Below are 17,513 nucleotides of genomic sequence, written 5' to 3'. Positions count from 1 at the left end.
ACACACACACACACACACACACACACACACACACACACACACACACACCGTCCAATCGGGGCATGTGATGTGTACCCAAGAACTTACTGAAGCAAAACTGATTTTGGTTTGAGAGATTTGATTTTATGTTGAACAAATTTCATCAGGATTTTCGTATGAAGAGTCTTTTCCTGCCCAAATGTGCCCTTCTGGGCTGCATGTTAACGTGGTCAAATCCAATCTCCAAGTCCTCTGTAGGTCCCAGGACTGGGTTCTCATGGCTTGGCTTCTGGCTGCTGGCTGGGCTTGGGGGAGGCAGTTGCTGTCACAAGTGGCTTCCAGAGCCCTGGGCTGCTCTCCTTGGAGGCCAGGGCACAAAGGAATGAGAGCAGAGGGCCAGCATGGGGCAGGAGGCTCTATCCCCCAGAAGTGAGGGCCAGAGGGACCCAGAGGCCCTGGAAACTTGATTGGTGGCACGAAGAGTGAGCTCCATGTGAGCCCTCCACCTGCTTCCACTGTTGAATTTCAGTCTGCTCAGGAGAAGGGATTCACCCATCACACACCGAGTACCAGCAGGTTGTGTTGGGCCCTTGGGCAGGGCACCATCCTTCCTGGCCTCTAAGGGGTCCAGGGAGCAGGGTGACCAGACTTAACAAATACAAATACAAGACTCCCAGTTACATGTGAACTTCCAATAAACAACGAATACTTTTTTCTTGCAACTATGTCGAGGTGAGCCCAGGCCTGTCGAGATGGTGAGGTGGGCACGTCCTGAGCCTTCCTAGGGGCCACAGTATGTAGAACCATCTCCCTGAGGGTGGACTCGGGTGCACATCCTGATCTGGTGCTTTCACAGCCCCACTGGAAAGCCCTGCTTTCCTCTCTGCAATTAGAGGGATGTCGGTTGCACTGGGTCCTCTTCCCTGCCTCTCAGAGGATGTGGAGTGTTGCCATGATGAATGGCTCAGAGAGCAGCTTTTATTGGGAATGGTGACAGAGTTGAGACTTTCCCAGGGCGGGAGCAGTGGCTACAGCATTGCTTGTGGAGGTGGGCTGGGGGCTGGTCTCACAGTTATTAAGAAGTTGTCACGGGAGTTATTAGGAAGTTGTCACAGTTATTAAGAAGTTATTAAGAAGGCTCAGCTGGGTGAGAGCTGGGCACGGCTGCTGGCTCAGGCTGAGGTGGTGGATGTGAGTAGAATACGGGAGTCCCTGACCCCAGAGGCCCCTCACAAGCCACCTGTTCTTGGTGGGTGGGTAGCAGAGGGCAAACGCCTCCATCCTCACCCTGTCCTGTCTCTGTCTACTCCAGAATATCTCCTCCAAGTGGGGACTCTGCAGCCCGCATCAGCGTCATCCAAGCGATTATTTTTTTAACACGAAGACTGTGGCTTCTGCTCTAACTGAGCCCCAGAGCCTGAGAGTCGGACTTGCCTTCCAGGATGTTCCAGAAGAAATGCCATTCCTGTGTGAGCACCTGGCTTCAGCCTGATAAACCTCTGGGAGTGAGAGCGAACGTGCTTCCTGTCATGTTTTCTCTGTCCTCTGCCCAGCCTGGGCAGGGGACTCCTTGGGGAAGGGCAGAATGGCTCTCTGTCCCCAGGGCCCTGGCACAAGGCCTGGCTCAGCAAGAAAAGATACTGGTAAGTGAATGAACAAGTGATGTGTTGAAAGATTACATCATGTCGGGGACTGGCGGCCTGTCGTTTGCTTCATCCCTCCGTCAAATAAACAGGTAGGATTTCAATCTCACGACAAGCCATCGTGTAGACACTGGAATCTGATTTTCCAGATACAGAAACTGAGGCTGAAGTTGGCAGGAAGTGGGGACACTGGGAACGGGTCTCAGGCTGCCTGGCACCCGAGCACAGCTCTTATCTGTGACCTCCACTGTGTGTGCCCGTCCTCAGATTCTGGTCTCCAGATACGGAGCGGTCGCTGCACAGCTTGGCACAGCTCCTGCACTGGGGGCCCCTTGTCCCTGCTGGATTTGGGGTGCTGGCAGGCCTGCATCTGCGTGGCCCTCTCACTTCAGCCCGGTTGGCCAGTGTGCCTGGCCTCTGCCCTGCCTGCCCCTCTGTTGGGGGCCCTGGTGCCCAGCCCGCTCTCCCTCCCCACTCCTCGGGCCTCTGTCCTGGACTTCCCTCCATTACTGACAACCGTCAGGGACCCCAGGCTGGCTGGCTTCTGGAATACTGAGGCCAACAGGAGTCTCCTGTCACCCAGGTTGCCGAGGACCTTCGGACCCTGGACCCCCGCTGTGCCTGGGGCTTCTCTCCCTGCCCCCCATCCCGGGCCCACTCTGTTTGTTACCCCAGCAGACTCTGCTTCTGACCCCGCTGGAGCCCACGGGGGGCCAGGTCTGCAGCGAGGGTCGGGGTGTCCCTGCTCCCCTCTGGATCTGCGCGCCCAGCTTCCCTCCTCTAGGTAACAGGGAGCTGGTCTTGGTGGAACGTAGGCTCTCAGTTCAGTGCCACTAGGAAGGAGCTGCCACCAGGTAGTCCCCCGAACCTACCCTGACACAGCGCCCTGACGGTGACCCTGCCTCCCTGGCTCCTTCTTTGCCGCCTCCTCGGGGTTCGTTCTGCCCGCAGCCTCTCCTGCTCCCATGGATGCTCCACGGCTGCCAGCTCTGTGGAGGGCATCGACCTTTTCACCCCAGGATGCTGGCACCGTCCCCAGCCACATCCAGGGTCCTCGCTCTCTGTTGCTTCACCCCGCCCGTGAAGGGGCCACTGCCTGGACCTGCCGTCACTCAGAGCTGTTTTTTTCACTCCCAGAACCACCAACTCTGAAACGCCCGCCACCACGGCTCAGTCACTCATCCGCACATGCGCGGACGGAAGCAGCGCTTGAGGAGCGCCCCCGTGAGCTGGGCACTGGGATGCAGCTCTCGGGGTGGGGGTGAGGGTGGGGGTGGGGGCGTCCGTCTCTGCCTCCTCACTCCCGCTCGCCCTGCCCCAGCCCCTGCCTGCAGCCTCACAGCCCCGGAGCGGCGGCCGCCCCTCCCTCCAGCCTCCACCTTGCCTTCTATCTTCACCTGCTCGTTCTTTCTGCCGCCAGCCCGACGCACCCTGTCCCTTCGCCCACGCTGTCCCCTGTCCCTATGAAACACTGCTCTCCACCTCCACAAGGCCAAGACCCACCTGCCCTTCCAGGTCTTGCTCCAGGGCCACTTCCTCCAGCCAGTGTCGTGGGCTGAACTGCGTCTTCCCCCAAATCCAAGTCCTCATCCCCAGGCCCTCAGAATTAGCCATATGTGGAGATAACATCTTTAAAGTGGTAATCAAGGTAAAATGAGGCCATATAGATAAGCCGTAATCCAATATGACTTATGTTCTTTGAAGAAGAGGAAATTTGGACATAAACAGGTACAAAGGGAAAACCACGTGAAGACACAGGGAGAAGGCGACCATCTGTGAGCCACGGAGGGAGGACTCGGAATAAACCAACTCTGCAGACACGGTCCTCTCAGACTTCTGGCCTCCGGAACTGTGAGAAAACTTCTGTTGTGTAAACTGCTCCTCCCCCCCCCCCCCCCCCCCCCCCCCCCGGCCTGTGGTACTTTGTTACAGCAGCCCTAGCTAATGACTACAGCCAGAATGACATTCCCCCTAGGGCACGAGAGGTCTCCCTTCCACTTCAGGTCACATTTGTTTGCACAAACATCTTAGCTCCAAGACCCCAGCAACAAGACCCATCTCCATCCCCCCCCCCTCCATTTTTCCTGTGATTTGGGGAACCAAAAGCCGGTGCTCAGGAAACGTTGAACGAATGAGCCCAAGAGAGCCTTTTGGCCAGCAGACCTTTCAGCTCTGGGTGAACGCTGTGAGCTGCGTCTTGAAACATGACAGCAGGCTCGTGATATTTATGACCCAGCTTGTTGGCCTTCCGGGGGAGGCGTGCACTCTGCTCTTCAATTTATGGTCCTCTGGTGCAGCCCCAGACTGACTAGGGGATTGCAAATGGGCTGTCTGCTAACAGCACATGCAGACAATGCAGGAGGTGACATGATCCTTGGCCCCAGGGTCAGACACCTGCCCTTCTCACCCAGGGAGGAGTGCTCGGGACTTGAGACAAGTCTCCTCCTCCTTCTTTCCCTTTGCAAAGACCTCGAAGTTGACAGATAGATTACTATTTCCTAACTATCTCTCACTCACTGACGATTTTTGACATAGTTCATACCGCCTCTACTTTTTTTTTTTTAAAGAAGATGTTGGGGGGTAGGAGTTTATTAATTTTTATTTTATTTTTGCTGTGTTGGGTCTTCGTTTCTGTGCCAGGGGGTTTCTCTAGTTGTGGCAAGCGGGGTCCACTCTTCATCACGTTGCGCGGGCCTCTCACTATCGCGGCCTCTCTTGTTGCGGAGCACAGGCTCCAGACGCGCAGGCTCAGTAGTTGTGACTCACGGGCCCAGTTGCTCCGCAGCATGGGGGATCCTCCCAGACCAGGGCTCGAACCCGTGTCCCCTGCACCAGCAGGCAGATTCTCAACCACTGCGCCACCATGGAAGCCCCCGCCTCTACTTTCTTAATATTTATCTTTACATTGACTCACTACCCCACTGGAGACCAGAGGACCTGGGCCATAAGACACTGAGTCCATTTATCTGCCATCCCCAGGCCTGAGCTAAATTGGGATGGGCCACCCAACAGGGCCTCTGCAGGGCGTGGAGAAATATGGGAAAGACTGATATTCTCTAGAAGGAAAATCTCAGGGAGGGAGTTAAAGCTAAGGAGTGTTGCCTCCCCAAATCTCTGTATGCCCACCTTAGCTGGATTTCATTGAAGAGGCAGGTGAATTTCCTTTCAAGGCTTCCAGAAGGCTGGGGGTGAGGAGAAGACGTGAGAATGAGGGTGATGCCTTCAGTATCCAATGCCTGAACCTTAAGGTACTGGAATTCCTCAGAGGGGCTAACTAGCCACCTGCCATGTACTTTCAGATGGAGAGCCAAAGTCACATGGCAGTCCAGATTCTCGCAAGATGAGCTGCAACTCAAAACCAGCATGTGGACTGGGGCCCTTGACCATGTATGGACAGGTCCCTGGAAAAACCTGCCAAGACTGAGCCCAGCTGGGACCCACCACCTGCTTGTGGGGTGCAGAGTGGGAGCAGGCACCCCAGGCAGGGTGTGTCCTCCCAGCTGACTGGCCTATGCCTGCGGTGGGCAGCCATTGCGTCCGTGGCCTGAGCCCAGCCACGGCCGCTGGGCCTCGAGTGTGGGCCCCTGCTCCCGACGCTAAGGTCCCCCGCACAGCAAGCAAGACCACGGGAGGAGCCAGATTCCACCGGGGGAGCTGGAGGGGCGGAGAAACACTCTGAAAGGGGGCTGTGCGTCCCTGAGGCCTTTCTAAGCGTGGAGCTACAAATACTTCAGTGGGAAAGGGTGGAAATTTTAAACTCAAGAGCCCTCTTGTGTTTGGAAAATAGTTGTTTTAGTAAAATAACAACAATACAGTCTTTCCCATTAGTTTCCAGTAAGCGGCCCAGTGTTTTTCCAGTGCAGTAAGCCCTCTGAAAAGTGAGTCACGTGTGATTTCGTGCGCCGGTTGGCACCCTCGTGCCACGCTTTCCAGTGCTCTGCTCACGGGCCCCGATGGGCACGTGTATCTGTTTTGTAGAAGTGCATCTCTGTGCAATCCAAGGCCAAAGTTCAGGGTGTGTAGCTCTAGCGGCCAGCAGCCACATCCTTGGGGACCTTTCGGAAGGGAGGCTGGGGGTCTCCTTGGCGCCCCTGGCACTGAGTCTGCGCCTTCTGCTTGGTGTTGCTGCCCCTCAGGGCACACGGCTGCCATGCCAGCGCCTCCACCAGCTCTCGCCTCCTAACCCTCTGCGGACCAGCAGAATATTCTCCCCTTCTCATCGCCGACCAGGAGTTTGGTCTGGTTTCTTGGGAAGAGAAAGAACAGACAAGCGTGTTAGAGCAAAGCCAGTGCATCCTGCTTATCCCAGCCTGCGTGCATGGCATTACAACGTGGGGCTTCAGTCCAGGACCCCAGGAGCCTGTACCTGGCGGCCACCTGAAGCGGGGGGAGCTGACCCACCGGAGAGTCTTTTGAACTGGGGACAGCTTTGAACTAGGAGGCTTGTGGCTCCCAAAGCACTGAGGGGACGCTCCCAGAGAGCAGGGCTCCAGGGGGCAGGGCGAGGCCCTGAACTTCTCCCTCGAGCTGATCCGCAGCCAGGCTGGTGGGCAGAAGGGAGGACAAGTTCTCCAGCAAAGAATTAGGGCTCAGGGCCTTCTATCCCTACCCACAGACTCCAGCCTGAGCCACCCCGCCTCAGCCCAGCATTCCTACCACCACGGACCCCAAATGGCCCCCTCCAGGGCAGGGAGGGAAGGACAGTGGCTCCTGAAGGTCTGGCCCCCCGAGACTACGCTCCTAGTGAGTAGAATGGGCTAATGACAGTAAGCACCGCCCCTGGGTAATTGTGAAGAATAAAATAATGTAGCCAAACGTAGTATCTGACACTTGTCTATTCCACATTGGCTTAGAGCCCTTGAAAGGCAATTTCTGTAATGTAGGATAATCATTATACCAAATGTTAACAACTGGCAGTGGACCTCAGGAAAAAAGTCCCTCTTTAGGATAAAATCACAAAACAATATACTTTTATCTCCTGGATTTCTTTTTTTTTTTTGTGGTACGCGGGCCTCTCACTGTTGTGGCCTCTCCCGTTGCGGAGCACAGGCTCCGGACACGCAGGCTCAGCGGCCATGGCTCACGGGCCCAGCCGCTCCACGGCATGTGGGATCTTCCCGAACCGGGGCACGAACCCGTGTCTCCTGCATCGGCAGGCGGACTCTCAACCACTGCGCCACCAGGGAAGCCCTACCTCCTGGATTTCTTTATGAATTCATAGATATTCAAGAGAGTGAGAGAGAGAAAGAGCAAGAATGTGTGTGTCAAAAACCATTTCCTAGGGCCCTGCACGGCCGCCTCGCCCTTATGCTGTATATGCTGGGCCCCTCTGGGTCCCTGGGTCCCTGTAGTGAGGCCACCTCCCAGGGCCAGGGAGGCCTGAGCAGAACAGCCAGGGCTTTCCTAGGGGTGGCACAGCGCCCTCTGCTGGAGGCCGGGAGCAGCCAGCCCGTCGTTACCTGGACACAGCCAGAGCTGTCACCGCAGAGCTGGCCTTGCTGGGCTTCCCTGTCAAGGCAACGCTGACATCCAGCTCTCTGCAGAGGGCAAGATTCTTCTCCCACCTGTGACCTGTGAGGAGTGGGCGAGGGGAGTTAGAAAACCCAAGCGTTTTCACACACGTGCATGTGTACGTCTACACGCAGGGCCACAAACACATACACATATATTTATATTTGTGGTCAGCAACTTGTTAAATTGAGGGGGAAAATATATTTAATCTTGGTCTGTGCTGTTGCAAAAAGGGCCGTCCCAATTTAATTTGCAGGCTGTGATAGTTACATGTGCTGACGTGCTGCGGTATCCATTGTGTACCAAATTGGATTTGTGTATTATTGCTTTCTAAATTGCATGCCTAGTTCAGCAAAATTGTTCATCAGTGTTTACTGGCTTTATGCTTAATAAGATGCCCCACAATACCTTGCTGCCAGGAATGTAATGCAGCCCATAATTGCCTAGTAAAAATAAATTACATAAAGTCGGCATTATCAACTTATCTAAATCCTCTCACGCCACAACCAATAATTAAATGCAGAGAACGTTTTTTCAAAAAATATAACTCAATGATTGTTACTTCAGTCATTTTAATGACTGTATTTGGGGACATACAGTAATTGCTTCTTGGAGGGTGAGGTGGAGAGACGTCAGCTGGGTCTGTCTCTGCAAAGTCACTTGGTCGGAGTCAGGGCAGGAGTGGTGCAGCTGCCCCAGCTGTCCCAGGGTGGCAGGCAGCTCTGTGCATTTTGTGTTTGTGCAAAAATCCAAGCTCTTCCCAAGCATTTTTTATGTACCAGATGGAGCCCAAATCTATGGAGCGATTCCAAAAATAAATTGGACTCAACTGGGTTGGTCCTTGCTGCAAATGACAAATAAATGAATTCCAGGCAGAAATCAGATTACATCTGCACACAAATGCAGTAACCTTAATATCCTCAATACCCTCAAAGAACTCCTTTCTTGCCCCTTAAGGTATTTGAGGAATGCAGTAATAGACACACCAAGAGACGTGCAAATATCTGTATGTCAGGCCCAGTACTGGTCCCCTTCCAACAAAACAGTTATAAGCAACATTATGAGAACAACAAGCCCTCCAGTGGCTGAGGCTTGTAAATCTGCACATGGATTTGCTAACTCTAAGTGGTGGCCCAGCCTGAGTTTTACGAATATGTCTGTGCCCTTGTGTCATTTCATCCAAATCCTCCCTTGAACTGTAACTGCAACCCTGGAAGTTAATTCCACTTGACAGTTGTGACCTCAGGCAGGTCAGGACAAACAGCATGGGAAGGATGTGGGCCTGGGGCTCCTGTCCACCTGACACCATCTTGTAAGTCCCCTAATGTCATCAGCTGGTGTGTTAGGGGAGAAGAAGTCTCTTAGTAGTCCAAGAAAATGATAATGATGGACCACATTTTGTTGAGTAGGTCTTGGACTACGTCTATTATCTTTCTGTCATCTGCTTCCTACAAGTTAGGATGTACAGGAAGTACCTCTATTGATGAAGACAGAGGGTGAAACTGAGGGCCTAAGAGGTTGCTGGAGACACAGCTGGGTCTAGAGCCTTGTTTCCTGACTTTCATCTTCTCATTTCACGAAACCCCATTCCCAATGAGCACAACCTTGTCCATCCTGAGTAGAAACCCGTGAATCCATTGGCACTTCCAGAACCAACGGAACGGCTCTGAGGTGCCCTTTGTCTGTCTGTCCCACCATTCATCCACCCACCCACGCAACCAGCATTCCTGCTCAGACATCCACTTATCAACCAGGGGCTGAGCTAATACCTTTAGCTTATGGGAGCTTGGAAACTTCAGAAGTGGGCAGCTGAGCCCAAGACTGAAATGGTGTGCTCTCTCAAGCAGGTGTGCCACAGAATCTCTTCATGAACAGGCAGAGGATAAGAACCTCGTACTTGCTCTCTGAGTGGGTGGAGGCAGGGGAGAGAGTTTGGTCCCTGTTCTCCAAAGAAGTGCTGTGAGTTCCTTAGAATGCGCGATCCTCACGCGTCTCTTTTTACACTAAGATGGGCTGATTCCTTGTGGTCCCAAAGGACCCTAGAGATCTTAGGACCAGTGAACTGAATCCACAGTGGTTGTAGATTCTTGTAGGGTCACCACTCTGGTCAGCCCAGATTGTGGACAAGGGCTTCCAGATGGTGTTATCTTGAAGGAAGGGATTCCCATGTAGATCTTAGGACCTAGTAGGGGCTGAGCAAGTGCCCCTACTGTGTGAATAAAGAATCCATGAATCAGTGACTAAATGAATCAAGGACGTGCAGAGCACATTTCAGAAATGAACTAACTAAAAATGGCTACTCCCTTTAGAAGGCAACCCTCCACAACCTGGAAAATTCTCTCTAGTGGATGGTCATGGGTCCTGAAATGCAGAGCAAAGCAGAAGGACTCATGATGACGGGAGAGTTCTCGTATCATGGTAACGTGCTTTCTTGAATCGTGGGCACGAAGAAGGATGTCTCAGTTCTGGGCCAGAACCTTTGACGAAGACAGAACTGAGAAAGCTTGGCTGCACTGGAGGAGGTGATGGCGGGGCCCCAGGGATGTGAGAAGAGGAGGTGACGGCCTTGGTGGTAAGGTTTGTGCCTGCGCTCATCCTGGAGGGAACGGGCTGGTGCCAGTGGCCGAGCTCATTCTGGCAGTGGGCGTGTCTACTCTGGCGGCAGAAATGAGAACGATAGTAGTAATGCGCTTCTGGGTCACTTTGGGCAAGTTGCTGGACTGCTCCCTGCCTCAGTTTCCTTATTTCTCACACAGGTGTCATCGTAGTATCTTCCTCGTGGGGTTGCCGTGAGAAATAAGAGAATGCACGGGAAGCGTGCACAGCGGACACTGCTCACGGTCAGCTCTCTCCCTCACAGCTCTGCGACGGTGGCCAGGGTGGTGCTGGTGCCAGAGGCCATGATGGCAGAAGGGAGAACAGATTTTCTTGCTTCAGGCCCAGCTGCCACAACCAAAGAGGGCTCTGCTGAAAGACAGTGGTCCTCTTACTTCGGCGACACCACCACTCACCTGGGGACTTGTTAGACATGGGAACTCTAACCACCTCCAACCTTATTCCTGAGGTTGGGTTGAGAACAGGTCCCGGATCTCAATGTTCCATGAGCCTCCTGGGCGATGCTGACGCAGATGACCCTCAGACCCACTTTGAGGAACTTGCCATGGAGAGTAGCGGGGTTGAGTCAGGATCAGCAGGGCAGACTGGGGCCTATGGAACCACTTCCTCTCCCCGGGACACAGCAAAGCCGTCCCTGCTCCTGTCTGCAGCCTGGCAGTCCAGGCCAACAGCCAGCTGGATCCAAGTCCTGGGCTGGGGAGTTTGGCATTTAAGAGTCACCCAGGAAGACGGAGAGCATCAAACCAAGCCCTGCTGGGCGTGTCCCCCTCCTGGGGCTCCGGAGCCCCACAACCACCGTCACCAGTGGTCACACGCCCGAGAAGCATCCCAGAGCTCGCTGATCCCTGCAGCATGAGCCTGGTACTCAGGGAGGCTTTGAGACACCACTTCACACTCCACCAGCAGCTCTCAGGAAACGTGCTCCTCACCTGCAAACTTGGCAACATCCCAAGAGACTTGACGGCTTCCCTGGGTTCTGCAGGCCTGGATGGAGCTGCAGCCCTCGGGCCAAGGAGAGGAGAGGGGAGGGAGGGCTGAGCAAGCCAAGGGCGCCCCACAGGCATCACTAGCACAGCAGTTACCTCTGGGGCTTGGAGGTGGAGCCCAGGGCCCCTCTGGCGCTGCCTGCCCGGGAACAGACATCTTCAGCTCCTCGGTCTTCCAGATCTGTCCAGAACAGAGAACATGCCATGGGCTGGGGCAGTGAACCTGTCTGCAGGCTCGGGGCCCATCCACTCCCCCACACCTGGGGGACCCTGAGGGAAGGGGGGCATGGCGCCCTTTCACTTTTGACGTTGCCATATTCTCGGGAGAAAAGCCCGCTTAGGCTTCAGTTTCCCTGTGCGGAGGTTTGGCCGAGCACAGCTGTAGCTTGGGCGAGTTCCCTCCCCACCTCTGGGTCATGGGGCATCTCCCCCAACCCCTTACCTACAGGGACGAGACTCAGCAGCCAGCTTACTATCATTTTACTCAGCTAGTGCCTTCTTGTCTGTCTGCCACCATCCCTGGAAGCCTCCCTCACCACTCGGCAGCAGGGCCTCCCGTCCTCTGTGTCTGGTCCTTGGTCCCAGGCCTGAAGTGGGCGCCCTCAGGCTGAGCAGAGACGGCGTCTCACTTGCCGAGCCTGGACTTTCTGTCCCCACAGGACAACGAGCAGCCTCCACTTACATGCTGCTGTGAGCGCCATGCCGGGTCTAGCCCAGTGCCAAGCCGTCCCGGGAGTCACTGCGCCGAGTGGACGAGGGCTGAGCCCCTGGAAGACTCACGCTCCTGCGCTGGGGGCCCCACGAAGGAAAGGCAGCTGCTGCTCAGCCGCCCAGGCTCCTCTGACTGACCCACAGTGCCGACCACGACCCACCCAGCCCGGCCTTTCGTTGCCTCCTCATGTTTTGGCCAACCCAGGACACCCTGCTCTCTGCAGCGACCCTGGCCCTCCCGGCCGACGGATGGAGCCCTGTTTGGAGATTTCTCGGGGGGGTTCCCCTCAGTCAACTCTCCTGTGCATGCACGCTGGTGCACCAGCCTGCATGGCCTTCTCCATATGCCCCGACCTCTCCTCATCCTCAGGGCTCCGCTGAAATGCCAACTCTCTCTGCTGGAAAGAAATCCATGCTCCCCTTGGACCCCCACCACGCTACTCATTCTGCTTCCTGAAGCATCACCTCCATGATTATTCTGAGACTTTGGGCGTGGAGGCTCTGGGAGGACAGGGCTGCGTTTTAGCCATGCTGGCACACAGTGAGCTTTCACAAATGCGTGGAGGATTCAAAGGGCATTTTCTTGAATACCTAGTGGCATTCAATTGACATTTCCTCTCACAAACTGTGGATTTCAAGTGCCAGTTTCTTGAGTAGGGCTCTTAATTACTCCTTATCTTATTCATTCCTTCCTCCTCCCTGTCAGTCTCGGAAAAATTACCTGTATTTTGCTCTCCGTGCTACACCTCCCACCTCAGTGTTTCTCCTTCGTTGTCTTCTTGGTTTCTTGATGATCTCTCTGTCCATGGCCCTCCTCAGAGGATCCATGGCACTCTTTGATTATCCCAGTCATAGCACGAACCACATTCATGTGTTTTCTGTTTGTCTTCTCTTCTAGAATGTGAGCATCTTGAGGACAAGGCCCTGTTTATTATTAATCTCTGTGTCCCCTATGGCTTGTAGGAACTTGGTACAGAGCCAGAGTTCAATGAATGTTAGGTGGATAGATGGATGGATAGTTGGAGGGGCATGTGAGTGGGTAGATGGGTAGGTGGAAGGATGGATGGAAGAATGAAAGGATGGATGAATGAATGGAATAGTGAATGGATGGATGAGTAGGTAGAGAGATAAATAGTTGGATGGGTGGGTGGATTAGTGGATAGACGGTTGGATGAATGGATGGCCCAAATGTCTCTTTTCAGTAATGGCCTATGTTCTTATGCATTTGACCATTCAGCTTTTATATCTTGTGACAGTAAGTATTTATTTCATTGTATGAGTATATGTATGTATAAAATTTTATATAATTTTATGTATTTACTTTTTGCCTGGAAAGAGCCTTGCCTTTGCCCTCACTTGCTGTGTGGGGACGTGGTCTGGGATGGTCTTAAATGCAGCCTGCAGATCTGACCCTTAGAGGAAGTGGGTAGAATGGAGATGAACACATTTCTTGTACCATGCCCTCATTCTGCCCAACACACCTACCCGGACCATGCCATCCTGACTCCCTGTGATGATGACATGGCTCGTGTCCCATGCTGGCCCCTCCATCACGCAGCAGCAGGTTATGACTCCTCCTGGGCCCCAGGCTGTGGTAATGCTGGCCAAGGGTTGTCCGTTGACACTCCACAGGGACAAGTGGGCTCCCGCACAGGAGACGATGGTGCCCTGCAGCAGTGAGAGTGGGCTTCACTTCAGGCAGGAGTCACTGCCTCCCCATCTGCCCAGCCACTCAGTTTGTACACATAAGCACCCTCAACCTGTCATCTTCTGAGGACTAACCAAGGTACTCCCAGACCTCCTAAGACACCCACTTCTTCCCAGCAGACTCATAGGTCTGCTGTGTTTTGGCACAAGTGTACATTTCTGGTTCTCTTCATACTGCAATCAAGTGTTTGGATACTGCTTTCCCCAGCACAGACCGACCGGCTCACCCTTTGGGCTCCTCCCACAGCCCTCTCCCTGGCAGCGTACTGACTGGCACCGAGGACCCATCCCGGACGCCACCCCTGGCCTGGACACGGGGTCTACACCTGGCTGGCCAGCCCTGTCCCCATGAGGCAGCTTTGGATGACACCTGGTGGAGGGCAGGGCACAGAGGTTTGAATGACTGCATGTGGCTCATAAAATGGGGCAAACTTCCCCCCACCCGCCCCAGGGGGAATTCCTGAGGAGAAATCTGCCCATTGCATCTTCCAAAATGTTTATGTCCAGAGTGTTTTCTTCTCAAGTCCTTGTCTATTTTGTGCCCAATAGAGTAGCGGTCACTGTCACCAAGGACCCACCAAGGACCCCAAGAGCCATCTGGGGCCATGCCTTTGAACCCTGCCCTGACCACAGAAGGGATGTAGGGAGCTCCATGCCCCTCTGCAGCCCTCTGGGCTGGGCTCCATCATGTCCTTTCCTGAATTGTTTGGTGGAGTCTGCCTGAGGCCGGGGACCATGTCTGATACATCTCTGCCAAGCACCCAGCGCGGGGCCCAGCAGGCACTCAGTGAACTCAACCAGCTCCAGGACAAGTTGAGTTAAACAAGTTGTTGTCCTGATATCAGTCTTCTCTGAGGTCTGGGGACATAATTCCTTATGAATTTATTTTCTCCCAGATCAGGGCTTGGTGGTTTCCCCAGTATATGCACCCATTCATCCATTCACCCACCATCTATCCATCCGTCCATCATCCATCCACCATCATCCATATGCCCAGCTAACATTCATCCTGAATTCAAGCCTATCTGCATCACCACTTTCAGCCAAAGTTAGCACCAGGAGGCTCCTTCATCATCTCTTCCTCCTCCTGTGGTACCCCTGCTCAGTCTGTCCAGGCTCCAGGCCCCTAGGTTTTTCTATTAGCAGATGCAGAGTCTCTGGATCCTCAGAAAACCCCATACCCTATGATGGGGATTCCAGTGTAGAAGAAGCTCCACACTGAGATAGATATATATATATCACTGATATATGTATACACTGATATATATATATATCACTGATATATGTATACACTGATATATAAAACTGATATATGTATACACTGATATATATATATATATTAATATATATATTAGTCTATCTCACACACACACACACACACACACACACACACACACACACACACACACGTTCCTGGCAGGCTTATCTTTGGTAGCCAGCATGGAGGGACAAGCAGAGGCACTTCCTGCCTTGGAGACCAGAGGCACCTGCCGAGTCAACACAGATTTGCAGTCAGCTAGCTGAATTAGTCAGGCAACCCAGAAGATCTCTCACCAAAGCCAACTTCCTGCCCCAACTCCCTGACGCCTGTGTTAGAACAGACACCTCCCACTACCCCAGCCCCTGAGGGAAAAAAATAAAGAAGCAAAAAATTAAAATCAAGACCCAAATTGAGACTTGTTGATGGCTCTACTCTGCCTGTGTAGAGAATGCTCCACACATCTGGGGTCTCTCAATACTCTGGGGTGGTCTTTGCCCGTAGGTTTCCTCTCGGGGCACTGGCCACCATGCCACCGTGCAGAAGCATGGACATGTTGAGGACACAGACATTTGAGAAAGAGGGGCCTCACCGACACATCGCTGATGGCAACGGCAGATATGCTCTCCCTGTGGGTGGGCAGGCAGGCTACACGGCTGAGGTGGTCCAGGTCCCACAGGATACATGAGCAGTCTTGGGAGCCACTCACCAGGAGGCTGAAGGTTATCGATGCCGCCAGGCATGTGACAGCCTGTGTGTGTCCATACAAGGCCTAGGGACAGGGGACGGAGTCACAGGTTATGCGAGGGACCCTTAACCCAGCTACTTGGGGAGATGTTCCACTCTCCCTTTTACTGTTGGGCCCCAGATGAGGAAACAGAGACTCAGGGTGACTCAGTGATTCCAAAGTCTGTGGGGTGTGTGTGTGTGTGTGTGTGTGTGTGTGTGTGTGTGTGTGTAGTCATGGGTCAATGGCTGGCTTCTCAGTACCATCACTTTCCAGGGTTGAGGCTCAGCTGGGGAGAGTCCTTTTATCATAACCCAAACAGAGACACCAGTAGCATCCTCATGCTCTGTGCTCTCCTACACTGTCTTGCATCCAGAAGCAACACACACCGCTATTAATATGCAAAGGGCACTGACTTGTAATGTGTGGGGTCCCAGCCAGCAGCACAAGCATCATCTGGGAACTTGTCAGAAATGTGAATTCTTGGCCCCACCCAGATCTACTGAATCAGAAACTCTGGGAGTGGGGCCCCGAAACCTGGGTTTTCACAAGCTGTCCGGGGATTTTTCAGGCATGCTCAAGTTTGAGCATCACACTAAGGGAATCTCAGAAACACATGTGCCCCTGGAAACTAAACTGGGAAGAAGGCAGGGAGGTCAGGTCATAGTTTAAAAGGTGTGACTTTTCAAGTCCAAAGGATCCGCTTCCTAGCAGCCGGTGACTCAGGGCCTCAGTCTTGGCCCTCAGGTTGGCCTGTGCAGGGTCTGGCTTGGCTTATGGATGGTTACGTGTCCAGACCTGGCCAGAGGCCTTGCTCCCTGGGGACACGTTCCTGAGGCACTGGGGAGGCCTGCCAGGCACACTGGTACCCCCAGGCCCACTGCTGCTGGCAGCGGCACAGTTTCCATCACAGCTGTCCCAGAGGCTGCCAGCTAAGCCTGGTCTGAGAGCTGTCATGAGCACACATGCCTGCTGTCCTCTGGAATTAGCCTGAGAAGTGCGGAGGTGGTGTTCTAAAACGTGACTACCCTGCCTCACCTAGCGGTGAGTCTCCACCCCCAGGACCGTCCACCACTCACTCATTTGGGTCAATGAGGCTGAGCGTCATTTTTCAAAGCTGTCACTTTGCCTGGTCATAGCAATTAAAAGTTCTGCCACAGATTCCCATTTGTGCTCCATGGATCCTAACACGGCATCAACCAGATGGTGCTGGCAAGGTTCTGGATGTGACCCACGGAAGAAGGCTGGGTTCATATTAGGGAAGTGGAAACTGTCTAAATGAATAGAGGAAAGCAGAGGGTTTGACAGGAGCTTCCTGGTGGTCCTCCCAGAACGAACTATGTCTGATGGCTAAGTTCTGACTGCAGGGGATAGGACCACTCCAGAGAGTGCACGCCAGGGGACCCAGGTGTATGTGCTGCGGATTCAGAGACAGAGGCTGTGGGACCAGAGCCTGTGTGAGCTGTCCGTTACTGGAGCCAGGGCTGCCGGCTTTCTGCAGGGGAGGCGCTGGAGAGTGAGGGACCACTGCACGCACAGGCACTGTCCACCTACGTAAGGCTGTTGCCTCCCACCAGCCAGGAAACTAGAGCACCTGGAGGCAGCCAGCACCACTCCCCATCTGGAAAGGCCTGGGAAAAAATGATGGAGGACAGCAATTTTAAATGTTCTCCATTGTCTCTTCTGTTTTCTCAGAATAATACCTTTCTCCATGGCCAATTAAAATAACTCCACTATATCACCTTATACCTAACTCAAGTAGCAAAAAATAAATAAAATAAAGTAAAATAAAACCCTCTGAAAATAATTCCCCACGCTGGATATGTTGTGGTGAGGTGGGTATTCCTAATTAATTGTGGTGGCACTGTAAAGCTACAGAACCATTATAGAAAGCATTATGTCACCGCGCTGAAATTCTACTTCTTGAAATCTACTATAAGGAAACCATTAATCAGAAGCAAACAGCAATCTATATAAGATGTTTTCTGAAGCACTATTTAAAATAGTTAAAATTGGAAGCTATGTAACTGTCTAGTTTTAGAAGAAATGGTTTATTAAACTGTGGTGCCTTGACATAAAACAATTGAAATATAATTTTATGGAGATGGAATAATATGGAACAATTGAAATGTAAATTACAGAGACTGTAGAAAGGCGGAAACAATTTGATACACTGGGTGAAAATAGAATCAACATATCTACACAATGATCAGAATGGTATAAATATGTATCTCTGGGGGTGGCAGTATGCAACAATGAGAACTTTTATAGGGATTATAGAAAACTGTTTAACTTTGAAATTTGTCTTAAATGTTGTAATATTTTTAGAAATGAAACACTTAAACTGTTAATGAAGCTATTTAATGATGACTTCT

General features: G+C 52.9%; 1 protein-coding gene across 9 annotated transcripts in view; it reads right to left on the bottom strand.

Moving 5' to 3' along the window:
• Positions 1 to 5,395: 5,395 nt before the first annotated feature.
• The window catches only part of WDFY4 (WDFY family member 4), a 278,318-nt gene continuing 266,200 nt past the window's right edge, over positions 5,396 to 17,513 (bottom strand). For 4 of the 9 annotated variants that reach the window (XM_029245825.1, XM_029245826.1, XM_029245829.1 and 1 more), the window contains 5 exons: positions 15,004 to 15,183; positions 12,932 to 13,114; positions 10,679 to 10,916; positions 7,082 to 7,193; positions 5,396 to 5,868 (listed from right to left, as the gene is read on the bottom strand). In XM_029245825.1, the coding sequence (XP_029101658.1) occupies positions 5,802 to 5,868; positions 7,082 to 7,193; positions 10,679 to 10,916; positions 12,932 to 13,114; positions 15,004 to 15,183 (780 nt within the window). In that variant the 3' untranslated portion in view covers positions 5,396 to 5,801. Of the gene's footprint in view, positions 5,869 to 7,081; positions 7,194 to 7,730; positions 7,929 to 10,678; positions 10,917 to 12,931; positions 14,641 to 15,003; positions 15,184 to 16,217; positions 16,413 to 17,513 lie in introns of those variants that run through there. The other 5 variants (XR_003797097.1, XM_029245827.1, XR_003797100.1 and 2 more) reach the window with 5 other exon arrangements.

This window comes from Monodon monoceros, unplaced genomic scaffold (assembly GCF_005190385.1).
Source record: "Monodon monoceros isolate NGI ecotype Baffin Bay Population unplaced genomic scaffold, NGI_Narwhal_1 Super_Scaffold_4, whole genome shotgun sequence".
NCBI lineage: Eukaryota > Metazoa > Chordata > Mammalia > Artiodactyla > Monodontidae > Monodon > Monodon monoceros.
This window is presented reverse-complemented; position numbering and strand designations above follow the sequence as displayed.